Here is a 13,141-nt window from a genome sequence, read left to right as displayed (position 1 = left end):
CCGTAGCTGAGACACAGGAATAAGGGGCACAGGAGTTTCAGATGGCCACTGTGGCTATGGCAAGACTGGAGACGTTCACCATGACCGCAATGTAGGAGCAGGAAAAGCATTACACTTGGCTGGTCTTTGTGGAAGAGATAAGGGATTCAGGAACAGCCACTTCACCCATGACAGGGTATAGCCCCCCCCACAAAAGAAATGTAATCTCCTTGTTCAATTTGGTTAATGAAGTGGGCTCCTCGTTGAGTTTAAGGAAAGGAGCGTGAATGAATACGTAAAATATTTACTCATCACATTCACTGACATTTGCTGAATAAAGGTGATGCCGAGGACTATTTCTTGCATGAAATGTGCAAGGTTGAAAGCTCAAGTGGACTTATTTATTACTAAAATCTACTTTTTTAAAGGAGGCATGAATTAAAATCACAATTTTAACCCAAGCTTTTGTTATATAAGAGGGAATCGTATTCATCATCATGTAAGTGTTAGAACTGAAAAAGCCCTTGTTACTGAGATTACATCTTTTATTGAGACCAGGCCCAGTGAACGGCAGGTTCTGGAATGCACCTATCTAGGTTGAACATACCCTCCACTGAAAAATATCAACGATTACTTCTCTAGTCCTGCCCACTGGTTTGCGCATGACAATTCTGAAGTAAGTACGGAACCAGATACAGTCACTGCATAAACTTACTTCGGATTCCGATATTAGGAATGCAGGGTTACATTTTTTTTTTAAAGACGTTCCAGCTCATGCTGGAAAAACGTGGAGCGTTTGTTCGTTTTATTTCTCAGAGGATTCCTTTGTGAACAAGGCAGAGATCAACACTGGATTGTGGAATGACTCAAATTAAAAAGCTGTGTCATCATTATTTGATCCTATAGGAATGGTGCAGCAATCTTATATGAGTAAAACATTTTTGTACTATGCGTCACTATTGCTTTGTAAGAGATCGTTTGATACCTGGGGACCTCTAGTCATTTGTATTAATTGCAAAGGTTCTCTGTGATCTTAAGCACGTGCGAATCGGCATCTCTGCCGTATCATTTTTCAAGGTTTTATCCACCGTTTGCGAATATTGGAGCGTTTTTTTAAGTGTTTTGGTATTATTTAAATTGCTGGGTGATATCCATAAGTAACCAGGAGTCTCCCGTTTTTTTATTTATCATGGAAACTCTCGTAACATTTGAGACTCGCGATCACGGGTCTCAAATGCTGAAAGAGATATCATTATACACCATACAACTATTGGCTATAAAAACTATACGCAAAGCCTTACGATCACATCCAGGAAATAAGTCAGTAAATTTGAGTAAAATCATCCCTTGCGAATGCATCACATGAACACAAGAGGTCTCCAGATAATACTGATGCAGTGCGAAAACTTTGAATGGTGTTAATGTGTAACATAACGTTACGTCTCTAACCAAATTCAGAGAAGACTCCAACTGCGCAAACTTCCATCCATTCAAAGCGATGGCCGTTTACTTATAAAGTCTTCAAAGCGGCACACCCATTAAAAGCGAGCGTTTGCAGAACTGGCCTCAAAACCAGTGTAAAAAATAGCCTATTACTTCTTGATTTTGAAAGAAAATATCACGGGAACCTCATTACTAGACCTCATACAACAGTATAAAACAATTAACAAGGCCAGTTCATGAGACCTTTAAGCAGTCTTTTAGTTTGTGTGTACTGGAGAGTATATTGCTGTGATAGACAATATTTAAAATTAACTTTATTCTGATATTTGGAAAAATATTTTGGTATGCCTGATAAATCCTTCAGTTCTGCAACCATATACAGGTAGCAGTACTTTTCTCTGTAGTCATGCTAGTTAAAGCTAGACAGACAGTAAACAAATCCTCATTTACTTTTTAAACATTAGGTTGCTATGTGTTACACACAACAACACACTGGCTGGAAAAATCTTATTTAAGTAGTTAATCTACAGTCCAGCGGTCGCCACAACAATGGCACAGATGTGATTTCGACCAATTCCAAGATGCTTTTTACATAATGAGGTCATCATGATTCATAATGCAACACGATTGCAAAGAGCAAACTAGCACTCATGATGCTGATCCCAAATAGATTTTCAAATATTATAAGAGGCATGACCTTTCCCTCTTCTTACACAATTGTTCCTGCTCTACCTTCAAATTGGAATGGCAATCCGTCACTTCTGCTTCTGCTGTTATATGGAGCTTGTGAAAAATATTGGATTAGTAAAATATAATTTAAACCAATTATGTTTGTGTTTTATATTTATGTTTATTTATTATGTGTTTGAGTATATAAAAGATGTCAATTTTACTGTCAAAACTGGTTAGAAAATCATATTTTTCATCAAAATATGATCTTGTGAACTGGCAGCCTGCTGAAGATGGAAGTCTGCAGTTTAAACTTGTTGGTGTGTATGACAGCTCACTGCCTTCAGAGAAACTCCTTCAAGTTGATCAAGAAAACATGGTATGGGCTGAAAACAGTAGGCAGGTATGTCTGTAATAACAATTGATAGGCCCATTTGTCCCAAATGTTTTCCATCATTTATTACCGAAGATAATAGAAAAAAATATGACAAATAATATTGATTCTTGTTCACAGGCTCATTACTGCAAACATGTGCATTCACAATCTATCTCTAATAGCGTAAGAAATTTGTCCAACCCACTAGAGCATTTAAAAGAATAGTTCACCCAAAGTTTAATTCATAAGTAAATATATCACAAAGGACTGATAAGGTGCCTGTCAAAGAAAGCAGTGAATTACAAATCGTGATTAAGAATCACTGAAAAAATATTTCAGCATCATGGCCTAATTGCTGAAAGAAAAGACTTGAGAAATTAAAATCATAACATGGGCTTTTTATGGTGACATTTATTTTTTCGACAGGTAACTGTATCTGTGTGCAGTGACAAGTTGTCCTCCAAACACTAGGAAGGCTGTACAGAAAGAAATACCTGTCTGCTGTTATGACTGTATTCCATGTGTAGATGGAGAAATCAATAACAGCACAGGTAAACACTAGTATATGTTAGTTCCCTTATGTCGGTCTCTCGAAGTTGTGTTGAACCGACAGATGGGGTTTGTCTTGAGAACTTCAACTTCTAACTAGTTTAGAAAAGGCCAATACAATTGGTGAATGAAATTTGCATGCCGGACTCTAAAAGGGACTATAAAAGGGAGACGGCGTGCAGCATTCATTCACCTTTTGTTCTTCGGAGCATTCACACCAGATTGACTTTGAAACTTCAAACTCTATGCTGAATTACTGCTGGAATATTATGATGTGGTGCAGCGGACTGTCCCTTCCTGCAGCGACATCCCCTGGGTGTCTCGGCAGTTCCAGAAGTGTTCAAGTTTTTCCTCTAAAAGAGCAAATTTCTCCAGCGTGTCATGTCCCGCTGTTCTTGTGGGTGCAACACAAGAAAGTGTCTCACACGCTGCAGCAGTCGAGAGAGGTCTCAGGCTCCACAGCCCAAAGGTGAATGAATGCAGCACTCCCTTTAATACCTGGATATCCGGGGGCAAAGTCTGGCATGCAAATTTCATTCGCAAGTTTCATTGGCCTTTTGTAAACTAGTCAGAAGTTGATAGGTTCTCAAGACGAACGCCATCTGTTGGTTCGACACAACGTCTCATTCCCTTAATCAGGGAACGAAGGGTACATCCATAACTAAGACATTATCCTGAACACCATGTGATGTGCTTTTCATTCAAATAATCTTTTTCTATTCCTTCCTCACAGATTCTAGTGACTGCTTTCTGTATTCTTGCTTCTAGTTTTAGTTTGTTACTATGCATTTTCCCCCCAAAAATGCTACATCATTTTGTTAAAACCAGTGCAAAATACAAAGAAATATGATAGGCAAAGCCTTATCATAATAAAGACAGGGATGAACATGTGAGACAACACTGAGATATAATAAATATACTCAATAATATGTGCTTTGTGTCAGGGTCCCTGTGTAGCGTGTCTTTGTTCTTACCTTGTGTTGATGTTTTGTTTCTTGTGAGCACATGACTTGTGCTATAAAGAGTTAATTGACAGTCTGCCATGTGCTTTCACTTCGTTGTGATGTGACCCCGCCCACTCATTACCCTGTTAATTAACTCACTATAGTTTTACTCTTCTCACCTATATTTCTGGTCATTGTCTTCTCTCCCCTCTCCTTTTCCTCATTTGTCTTCTGATTGTATTCACTTTATATTCCCTGTTTTTCTCTTGTCTTGCGTCAGACCGTTGTAGTAAATTTCTGCTTTGCACTGACTGCCATTATCCTAGTCTTGTTCCCAGTAAACAGTGAAATTATTCCTTCCCCTAGTCTCGTATTCTAGTCTAGAGTCCCTTTGGCGTCTGTGTACTGCTCTACCTCTCTGCCCTGCAGTTTCTCGTTTGCGTCCTGGGTATCCCTGTTCTCAAACATCTGGCTATCATCTCTCCAGCGGTGGTCGAGTTTCTCTCCCCACTACCTTCATAAAGGAACGGGGAGAGAGGGACAGAATGAAGGGGAGGAGGGTCTACTAGTTTGTTCGACCCTTGAGGGCAAACTGAAGAAACGGTCTGCCAGGGGAGAATCGAGACACGAGGTACGTGTCCTTCGGGTTGATAACCACGAACCAATCCTGGTGTTTGAAGGCCCCCACCTTACTCGGGACGATGAAGATGAGAGTGTTCCGACCAAACGTGACTTGTGCGTAATTGGCCTGCTGGAACATTTTGAGTTTACTCACTTCATTCGCGCGTGAATATCGCTTCATTCGCACGTGAAATTCACTTCACAACAGTCGCAATTCACGTCATGGGAGGGGCTTCTGCTAGTCGGCTCCAGTCTCTTAGACATTTCAAATTGAGTACAGAGCGTTTTCACAATTTACCAGATTATCTGACTTCCTCACTCTCTTTCTTCCAAGTAAGATCCTTTTCATTCCTGTTTCGATAAATGTAAAATGTATCATTCAGCTCCAGGTATCCACATACAGCAACAATGATTTTCAGATTTTTCAACTAGTGCGTTTCCCGTCATTTGCGAGAATTGCACCACTGGATGTCCTATTGCGTCTTTGAATTGACTTAACATGTAAATCACTCTCAATTAACGCATCATTCGCGTTTGGTGGGAAAACACAGTCAGACATCTCGGCCAGAGGAACGGGATTGATAGCCCCCTTCTCCCGAAGGGTGGAAACCTCGGCCCGAAGCACGGGAGAGATCTCGCCTCTTTTGAGGAAAGAGATTGTCCCGAACGTGCTGCAGAAGTGGCATGTCCTAACATCGAGTTGAGGCTGAGATATTCTGTGGACTACCAGGGAGAGAGAAGCTCTTGTAGAGCCAAGTGGCCATCAGGCCCTGAGAAGGGCCCGGATTGAGGTGGGACGTGGCAGAACCATCCCAGTGCGGCTCAACAGCGATGGTATGGCTGGAGCTGAGCCCGATGTCCTGGGTCTCCCCGGGTGGCTCCTGTCAGGGCCACTTCCTAGAGGGCTGCTGGCAGGGAGTTGATGCCATCCGTTGAGATCTCTGTCCGCGTGGGGCCACATGAGGAGGGAGCAGCGGAGCCGAGGGTGGATATACAGAGGGGCGGGTTGCTAGGATGCAGACGCACTCCGGGACCCGGGTCGGGGAGGCCTGAGGGTCTCTGTCTGATATTTTGTCGAAAACTCAAAAGTCTTCGCTGGTGTTAGCAAGCAGACCAAGCTGCATGATGGGCGCATCGAGAAAGCAGACTCTCTAGACGTTTCACATCTGCGCAGAATTGAGCCAAAGGTCTCTCTCTTGGACCACAAGAGTGGACATCGTAGGACCCAGCATGAGCAGCATCACTTTGGTCGCCCGGAGAGCGAGGTCTGTGCCCTTTCCCTCGTCTAACTGCTTCAACGCCTTAGCATGCTGGATGCAGGATGGCCATGGCATGAAGGGGCGGAGGCAGCTTGACCCGCTGCAGTGTAAGCCTTCGAAATAAGTGATGGCGAGGACTAAAAAGCTTTGGAAGGGAGCCTTGGTTGGTCCCTCCAGGAGCCGGGAGCTGCAGGGAGTCCTCAGCATTTGATGTCAGAAAGTCGTCACCCGATGTTGCAACCGAAATCTCATTCTCTGCATGTCATGGCCTGGTTCACTATTGGACAGTCTGCCTGGCGACATGTGGAAGCTGTTGGACAATTTGCTCTTTTACAAATATTCTCTTTGAAGACACCTCAGACCAGCAACTGAAACACCCAGGGGAAGTCGCAACATGCCAGGACAAATTCTGCTGCTCTGCGTCGTAGATCCAGTAGGAAGAATCAAAGATCTCTCAGCATAAGCCTGGCAGGTTCCGAAGAACAAAAAGGTGAATGAATGAGCACTCCATCTTCCCTTCAATACCCGTATGTACAGGGCGAGGCCTGGTGTGCCTTCCATTCACCAAGTTCATTGGCCTTTTCAAAGTATAATTGGAGATGATGGGCTTTAAAGTCAAACCCCATTCTGTCAGTCTCAACACCACGTCGAACAGAAAGGGAACTCACACCTGCTGAATAAAGTATGCAAGTGGGCTCATCCTTGAGAACATAGTTGGTGATACACTAAGTGAGGGAAAATCAGATTTAGAAAAACATGGCCTCTTTCATGAAACATTCGTAAATATATGAGTAAATTCAGAGTCGAGGTGGGGTGGCTATCGTCCAAGCGGGTGCTGGGTCGAGGTGGGGTGGCCATCGTCCAAGCGGGAGCGGGGGAGTTGCCACCATCCGCCAGAGGCCGGAGCCTGCGTCCGTCCAACCAAGGGGGAGGAGCAGGGGACGGGGAACTCGCCGTTGTCCGCTAAAGGAGGAGCCACCGCAGGCAGCCAGGGGGCGGACGGTCAAGTCGTCCACCGAGCGCCCAGGGCCACCGCCAGGCACCGCGAAGGAGAGTATCCCGGCTGGTTGAGGACCGAGCAGCAGCATGTCGGGAACAGGACTTCATTTTTTTTTTCTACTCTTTCTTTCCGTTCGCTCCGAAAGCTCCCATCTCCGTTGTCTCGTCTCGTCGCTGCATACCCCCAGGGGAAAGGTACTCCAAGACTGGGAGACCCCCGTGGGAGGGAGCAAGCACAGTCTCGGGGGTACCCCCCGTTCTGTGAGGGGAGATGGGGGTATGTGGTGGAGTAGGCGGGGCAAGACTGTAAGTCGAGGCCGGTGAGCGAGTGTTAATGAGAGTCAGCTATGCGCGCTGCGGTCTCGTATCATGGAGGAGATCGGAGCATAAGAGAATGAGCGACCGGACCGTCGTTGAGAGAGGACCAGGCCTGGATTTTAGTTGTGGTTTGTTTTATTCGCCGGCAGTAGTCCTCGAGGGGCTGCCGGCTGTCTTTTTACTGTCTGTTTATTCGCAGGCAGTCATCCGTGAGGGGCTGCCGGCTGTCATTTTACTTTGTTTTCATTGTATTAAATGTTTAAATGTTTGCCGGTTCCCGTCTCCTTCCCTGCTTTATATTGAACCTTATTACACAAACATTTTCATGAATCCGAAAATTTATGTAAGAGTGACTTCATGAACGATTTAAATACAAAACAAATTCTGCTCGAGTTTCATGATTGAGACCCACTGTTTCTTAATAACACCACAGAAGTAATCTCAACTGACCTACTTAGACAGCCAACAAGGAAGATGTTTCGAAAGCCTGCTGTTTGATACGGTTTGTGACAATGTCCATCATTCTGTGTTAAAGTGTCGTGCCCAGCATTATAATTAGGAATGACTTTTTCACACATTTTCATGTGTATTTCAAAATTAAAATGATAAGCTTAGACAAAATTGATAGGCAATCAATTCATCAGAAGTGAAATGAGGTATAACGAAACTTGATTTGAAGTGGTTAATATGTATCAAAACAATAAATAAAAGTATTGCTTTCCAATACACTGCATTATCTCTCATATTGAAAACATCTGGAAATACTCATGATGCTGATCCCAAATGGATATTCAAAATATGATAAAAGGCAGATCCTTTTCCTGTTCTGACACAAACGCTCCCACTCTGCGTTCATATGGGAATGGCTAAGAGGACAGTTTCACTTTGCTTCTTCTGTTATATGGAGCTTGTGTCACAGCTGCAGCTCAAGTCTGCAGAAGGCTGAGCCATCAAGTCCTGCCACTACTTTCTAATGAAAGAGAAATCAACATTGGGGCAGTTTTCTCACTCCACAGAACTGTTGTGTTAAAGATATATCCTTTCACTTACAAACCAGAAACAACAAAGTGCATCAGGTCTGTATAAAAAAATATTTACTAAAGCATTTTGAGTACAATATAGTATTATAAACACTAATAAAACACATTCAATAACGATACTTGATTCTTTGCAAAATAACCTTTGAACACTGACTACTTTTTATTCTTACAGCTTAAACTTGCGTGAGTTTAAATTTGCTCAGACTTTGATTTTTGCCATTGAAGAGATTAACAACAATGCACAACTTTTGCCTGGTGTCACTTTGGGATATAAAATATATGATGCCTGTGGCTCTGTCTCTCAGACTGTATTATCAAGCATGGCTTTAATGAATGGCTATGAAGAGACTTTGCATGATGAGTCCTGTTCTAAACCACCATTTGTTCATGCCATTGTAGGAGAATCAAGCTCTTCTCCCACTATTGCTATGGCCTCTTTAGTGGGCCCATTCAGCATCCCTGTTGTAAGAACTCTTTTTTTTTCAGCCACACGATAAATTAATTCATGATAACAGGAATTTATATAGGAATCTTGTTTCAAAAGAAATGTAACTCCATTACAACTGTAAATATGAAAAGTATTAGATCATGTACACTATTTGTGTAGCAGTGATAAATAGTGGAGAAAAAAACTCTTATTTCCCCTTTTTTTCAGATCAGTCATTTTGCCACATGTGCATGCCTGAGTGACAGAAAAAGGTTCCCGTCCTTTTTCAGAACAATACCCAGTGATTATTACCAAAGCAAAGCGCTGGCTCAGCTTGTCAAACACTTCGGCTGGACTTGGGTTGGAACGTTGAGGAGTCGCAATGACTACGGTAACAATGGAATTGCAGCATTTGAAAAAGTAGCACATCAAGAGGGGATTTGTATTGAATACTCAGAGGCCATTACGTTAACTGATCCACAAGAGCAGCTCCTAAAGACACTGGAGGTGATTAAAAAAGCCACAGCCAGGGTGGTGGTGGCCTTTATCTCATCTGCAGATTTTATCCCCCTCCTGAAAATAACAGCACAACAAAACATCACTGGGCTGCAGTGGGTCGCCAGTGAATCCTGGATCACTTCTCGTGTTATAGCTGACAAAAAAGAATTCAGTTTTCTCACAGGAGCTGTGGGCTTTGCTGTAGCGAACGCAAAAATCGATGGCCTACGAGAGTTTCTAGTGACTGTGCACCCGGATCAAGAACCAAAAAATGACCTTTTGAAGGAATTTTGGGAAACTGTTTTTCAGTGCTCTTTCAGAAACACCGGCAGTGGAACACGTGTCTGTACTGGCTCAGAACACTTAACAGAACTACAAAATGAATATACTGATGTATTAGAGCTGCGCATAGCAAATAAAGTGTACACTGCAGTGTATGCTATCGCACATGCACTACATAATCTAATAAATGATGTCAAATCTGCCACTAATATCAGCAAAGGAGATCTTCTCACACCACAGAAGGTGATTAAGAGGAAAAACAATTAAAACAGAAATGTCAAACTGAAACCATTTATGCTTATGTTTATTTTCAGGTGTTGGAGTATATACGAGATGTCAATTTCACTGTCAATACTGGTGAGAAAATCTTTTTTTTGAGGGGTGATCCAGTGGCAAAATATGATCTGGTGAACTGGCAGCCTGCTGAAGATGGAAGTCTGCAGTTTAAACTTGTTGGTGTGTATGACAGCTCACTGCCTTCAGAGAAACTCCTTCAAGTTGATCAAGAAAACATGGTATGGGCTGAAAATAGCAGACAGGTATGTCAAAATAAATCAGTGCAATATATTAAGCAGAGTTGGCATACATGCTGGGGGAAAATAAACCAAGCAATTGACTTAAGCAATTAAAATAATCACATATGTGTCTTATTTGTTGGGACTGTACCTTTTCACAGGTGCCCGTGTCTGTGTGCAGTGAGAGTTGTCCTCCAGGCACTAGGAAGGCTTTACAGAAAGGAAGACCTGTCTGCTGTTATGACTGTATTCCATGTGCAGATGGAGAAATCAGTAATGAGACAGGTAAATACTAGTAACCTACATGCTAGTAACATTGTAGCCAGAGACAGCTGTTTATTCAAAAAATCTATTTTCAATTCCTTCCTCACAGATTCTAGTGACTGCCTTCCTTGTGATTTGGAGTATTGGTCCAATGAAAACAAAGACAGATGTGTATTAAAAGTTATTGAATTCCTTTCCTATACAGAAATCATGGGGATTGTTCTTTCTATTTGTTCTGTCTTTGGAGCATTTTTAAGTAAATTGGTATATTTTGTGTTTTATCTTCAAAAAGAAACACCTATCGTGAGAGCCAACAACTCAGAGCTGAGCTTCCTGTTACTCTTCTCATTGACTCTGTGTTTTCTCTGTTCACTTACTTTCATTGGTCGCCCCACTGAGTGGTCCTGTATGTTACGTCACACAGCGTTTGGGATCACTTTTGTCCTCTGTATCTCCTGTGTTCTGGGGAAAACAATAGTTGTGTTAATGGCCTTCAAGGGCACACTTCCAGGAAGTAATGTCATGAAATGGTTTGGGCCTTTACAACAGAGACTCAGTGTTGTTTCTCTAACTTTAATACAGGTCATAATTTGTGTGCTTTGGTTAACAATATCTCCTCCTTTCCCATATAAAAACATGAACTATTACAGAGAAAAGATCATCTTAGAATGTCATGTAGGTTCAGATGTTGGTTTCTGGGCTGTTCTTGGTTATATTGGTCTGTTATCAATCATGTGTTTTGTTTTAGCTTTTCTGGCTCGAAAGCTGCCTGATAACTTCAATGAAGCTAAATTCATCACATTCAGTATGCTCATATTCTGTGCTGTGTGGATCACATTTATACCAGCTTATGTCAGTTCTCCTGGAAAATATACTGTAGCCATGGAGATATTTGCAATCTTAGCTTCGAGTTTTGGTTTGTTATTTTGCATATTTGCCCCCAAATGTCACATAATTTTGTTAAAACCAGAGCAAAATACAAAGAAAAGTATGATTGGAAAACCGTGATGAACATGCAATTGGACAACGCTAAAATAAAATGAAGCACATTTCTGCATTCAAAACAAGTATACAACACAATAAGAATTTTTTTTTGTATGGCTGAATAAATCCTTCAAGCACAAATATAGTATGTGTGGTGAGAAAAGTGTGAGAAAGCGTGGTAACTCAAGCCTGCTTCTAAAAGTCAGTAAATGTAGTAACTTACTCTTGTGAACCCAACCTGGTCGGGAGCAGGTTTGCTTTGGTAAACCCAGAGTTTCTTTCAATCTCCTCCCCTTTTTTAAAGCACAAGTGATGTACATCATTCATTCTTTCATTAATACAGTAATTTATGGCGTGCATTTTGGATCACACAGAAACCAGCTCAGTGACTAAAATGTGACTAAAATTTATAGAGGATCCTGTGTGTGAAGAGGCAGCATTATTTCATATGGATGTTCTTTGATTTCAGGAGAGGAATTTAGGACCCCAGTGGAATTAAGTCATTTCCCTGTGTATTTTTATTAAAACTGTGAAAAAAATTATTTACAGTGAATTAGATGTATCACAATACATCTCATCCATCCTTCCATCAATAACATCAGCCATCATGGCCGTCCGTGTATTACATCAGAGCAGATTATTTCCCTTACATGTTCTTGCAAATGTTAGTTTTCTATGGGGGATAAAAAAAATGACTTGGTAAAGAGCATGAATAAAGAAATGTATAAATACAGACAAAGGCAGAAATGAAGTGATAAAGGTAATAACCAATTAATTTAGACGTGCAGCCATTTCTACCCAAAACTGCTCCGAGCAGGGTTCGAATCGATGATCACTCTGACTTTGACACGAGAGTCTGACAAACTAACAAGTGTCCTATACACCATGACATATCATAGCCACTCTAGAGTACTCATTAGGTGTGAGAATATACATTTTTTTATTATTTCTGATATATTTCTGTTGTTTTAATCATTTATTAATTTGCTTCCTGATTAAATTGTTTGTTTATTGGTACATTTATCTTTGTATCAATTTAAACTTAAGTCATTTCAAGTTTAAAGCACATTAGTAAATCCACCGTATGGAACGTGTTCCTCGCTGTCAAGCGCTTTCTTTTTTTTGGTGCCCTTGCCATAAAGAATTGTTATATCTGAGTTCCATTGATCATGGCTTCATACTATGATCATTGATCATAGTTGTGGTACAAGCGTAAGTCTACCTTGAGTTGATAGTACTAACTCAAATCAGCTGTTCTGAAACCAAAAACTCAGAGTTTTGCATTTCACATTTTAACTTTGTTGGTTGAACCTCCTTATTGAATGTATATTGTGGACACTACATATAGCAATACATCTGTTAGGGTTGTCTGACCCATGAGTTCTGCTCTTTACAGGCTGTGGCAGGCTCTGCAGTGTAGAACGGGTCAGGACTGGACACACAGGACTCTCACTGACCATCTCCATCACAGCCATATTCTGGACCTACGTCGTCTACTGCCTAATGAAAAATGACATCGATTTTTTGCATTTAAAAACAAGTGGAAATGCAATTTAATAGCCATTATGCATATTAATCATACTTTGCAATAACTTATTTTGCAATAACTTCCTAAACACTTCTGAATGGAGAAATATGTTTTGAAAGGCAGCTGGAAAAGTGATAAGGTTTGTTGTGTTGGGTCACAAAACAATAAAAACAAATTCTTTACTAGATCCTGAGGAATGGTATCCTCCCCACTCCCAAGGGGTTACTGATAACCAGGCCTGAACCCCATCTCCAAATCACACCTCTCCTTCATCTCTTCAGGGTCTGAGCAATGGAAATGTGCTTACAAATTTACAGATTTTCTCAATCGCTTTGGCTCATTTCTCGAATGAGACAATGTTTTCTCAAAACAATTTGGGGTCTCCGAATAGTTATTTCTTGTTCATTAGACTTTAGTTTCTTATTGACTGAGGCAAATTGCATGTG

The 13,141-nt window shown here is 41.4% G+C and overlaps 1 protein-coding gene across 1 annotated transcript; it reads left to right on the top strand.

Annotated features, from left to right (window-relative positions):
* Positions 1 to 8,019: 8,019 nt before the first annotated feature.
* LOC130435964 (extracellular calcium-sensing receptor-like) lies at positions 8,020 to 11,191 on the top strand. The gene is given in 7 exon segments (XM_056766859.1): positions 8,020 to 8,038; positions 8,041 to 8,233; positions 8,370 to 8,661; positions 8,853 to 9,647; positions 9,719 to 9,943; positions 10,081 to 10,204; positions 10,293 to 11,191. Coding segments are annotated over 7 exon segments (2,547 nt in total).
* The last annotated feature ends 1,950 nt before the right edge of the window (positions 11,192 to 13,141 follow it).

This window comes from Triplophysa dalaica, chromosome 14, assembly GCF_015846415.1.
Source record: "Triplophysa dalaica isolate WHDGS20190420 chromosome 14, ASM1584641v1, whole genome shotgun sequence".
In the NCBI taxonomy this organism is placed as follows: domain Eukaryota; kingdom Metazoa; phylum Chordata; class Actinopteri; order Cypriniformes; family Nemacheilidae; genus Triplophysa; species Triplophysa dalaica.
Note: the sequence above shows the minus strand (reverse complement) of the source record. Positions and strands in the feature narration are given on the sequence as shown.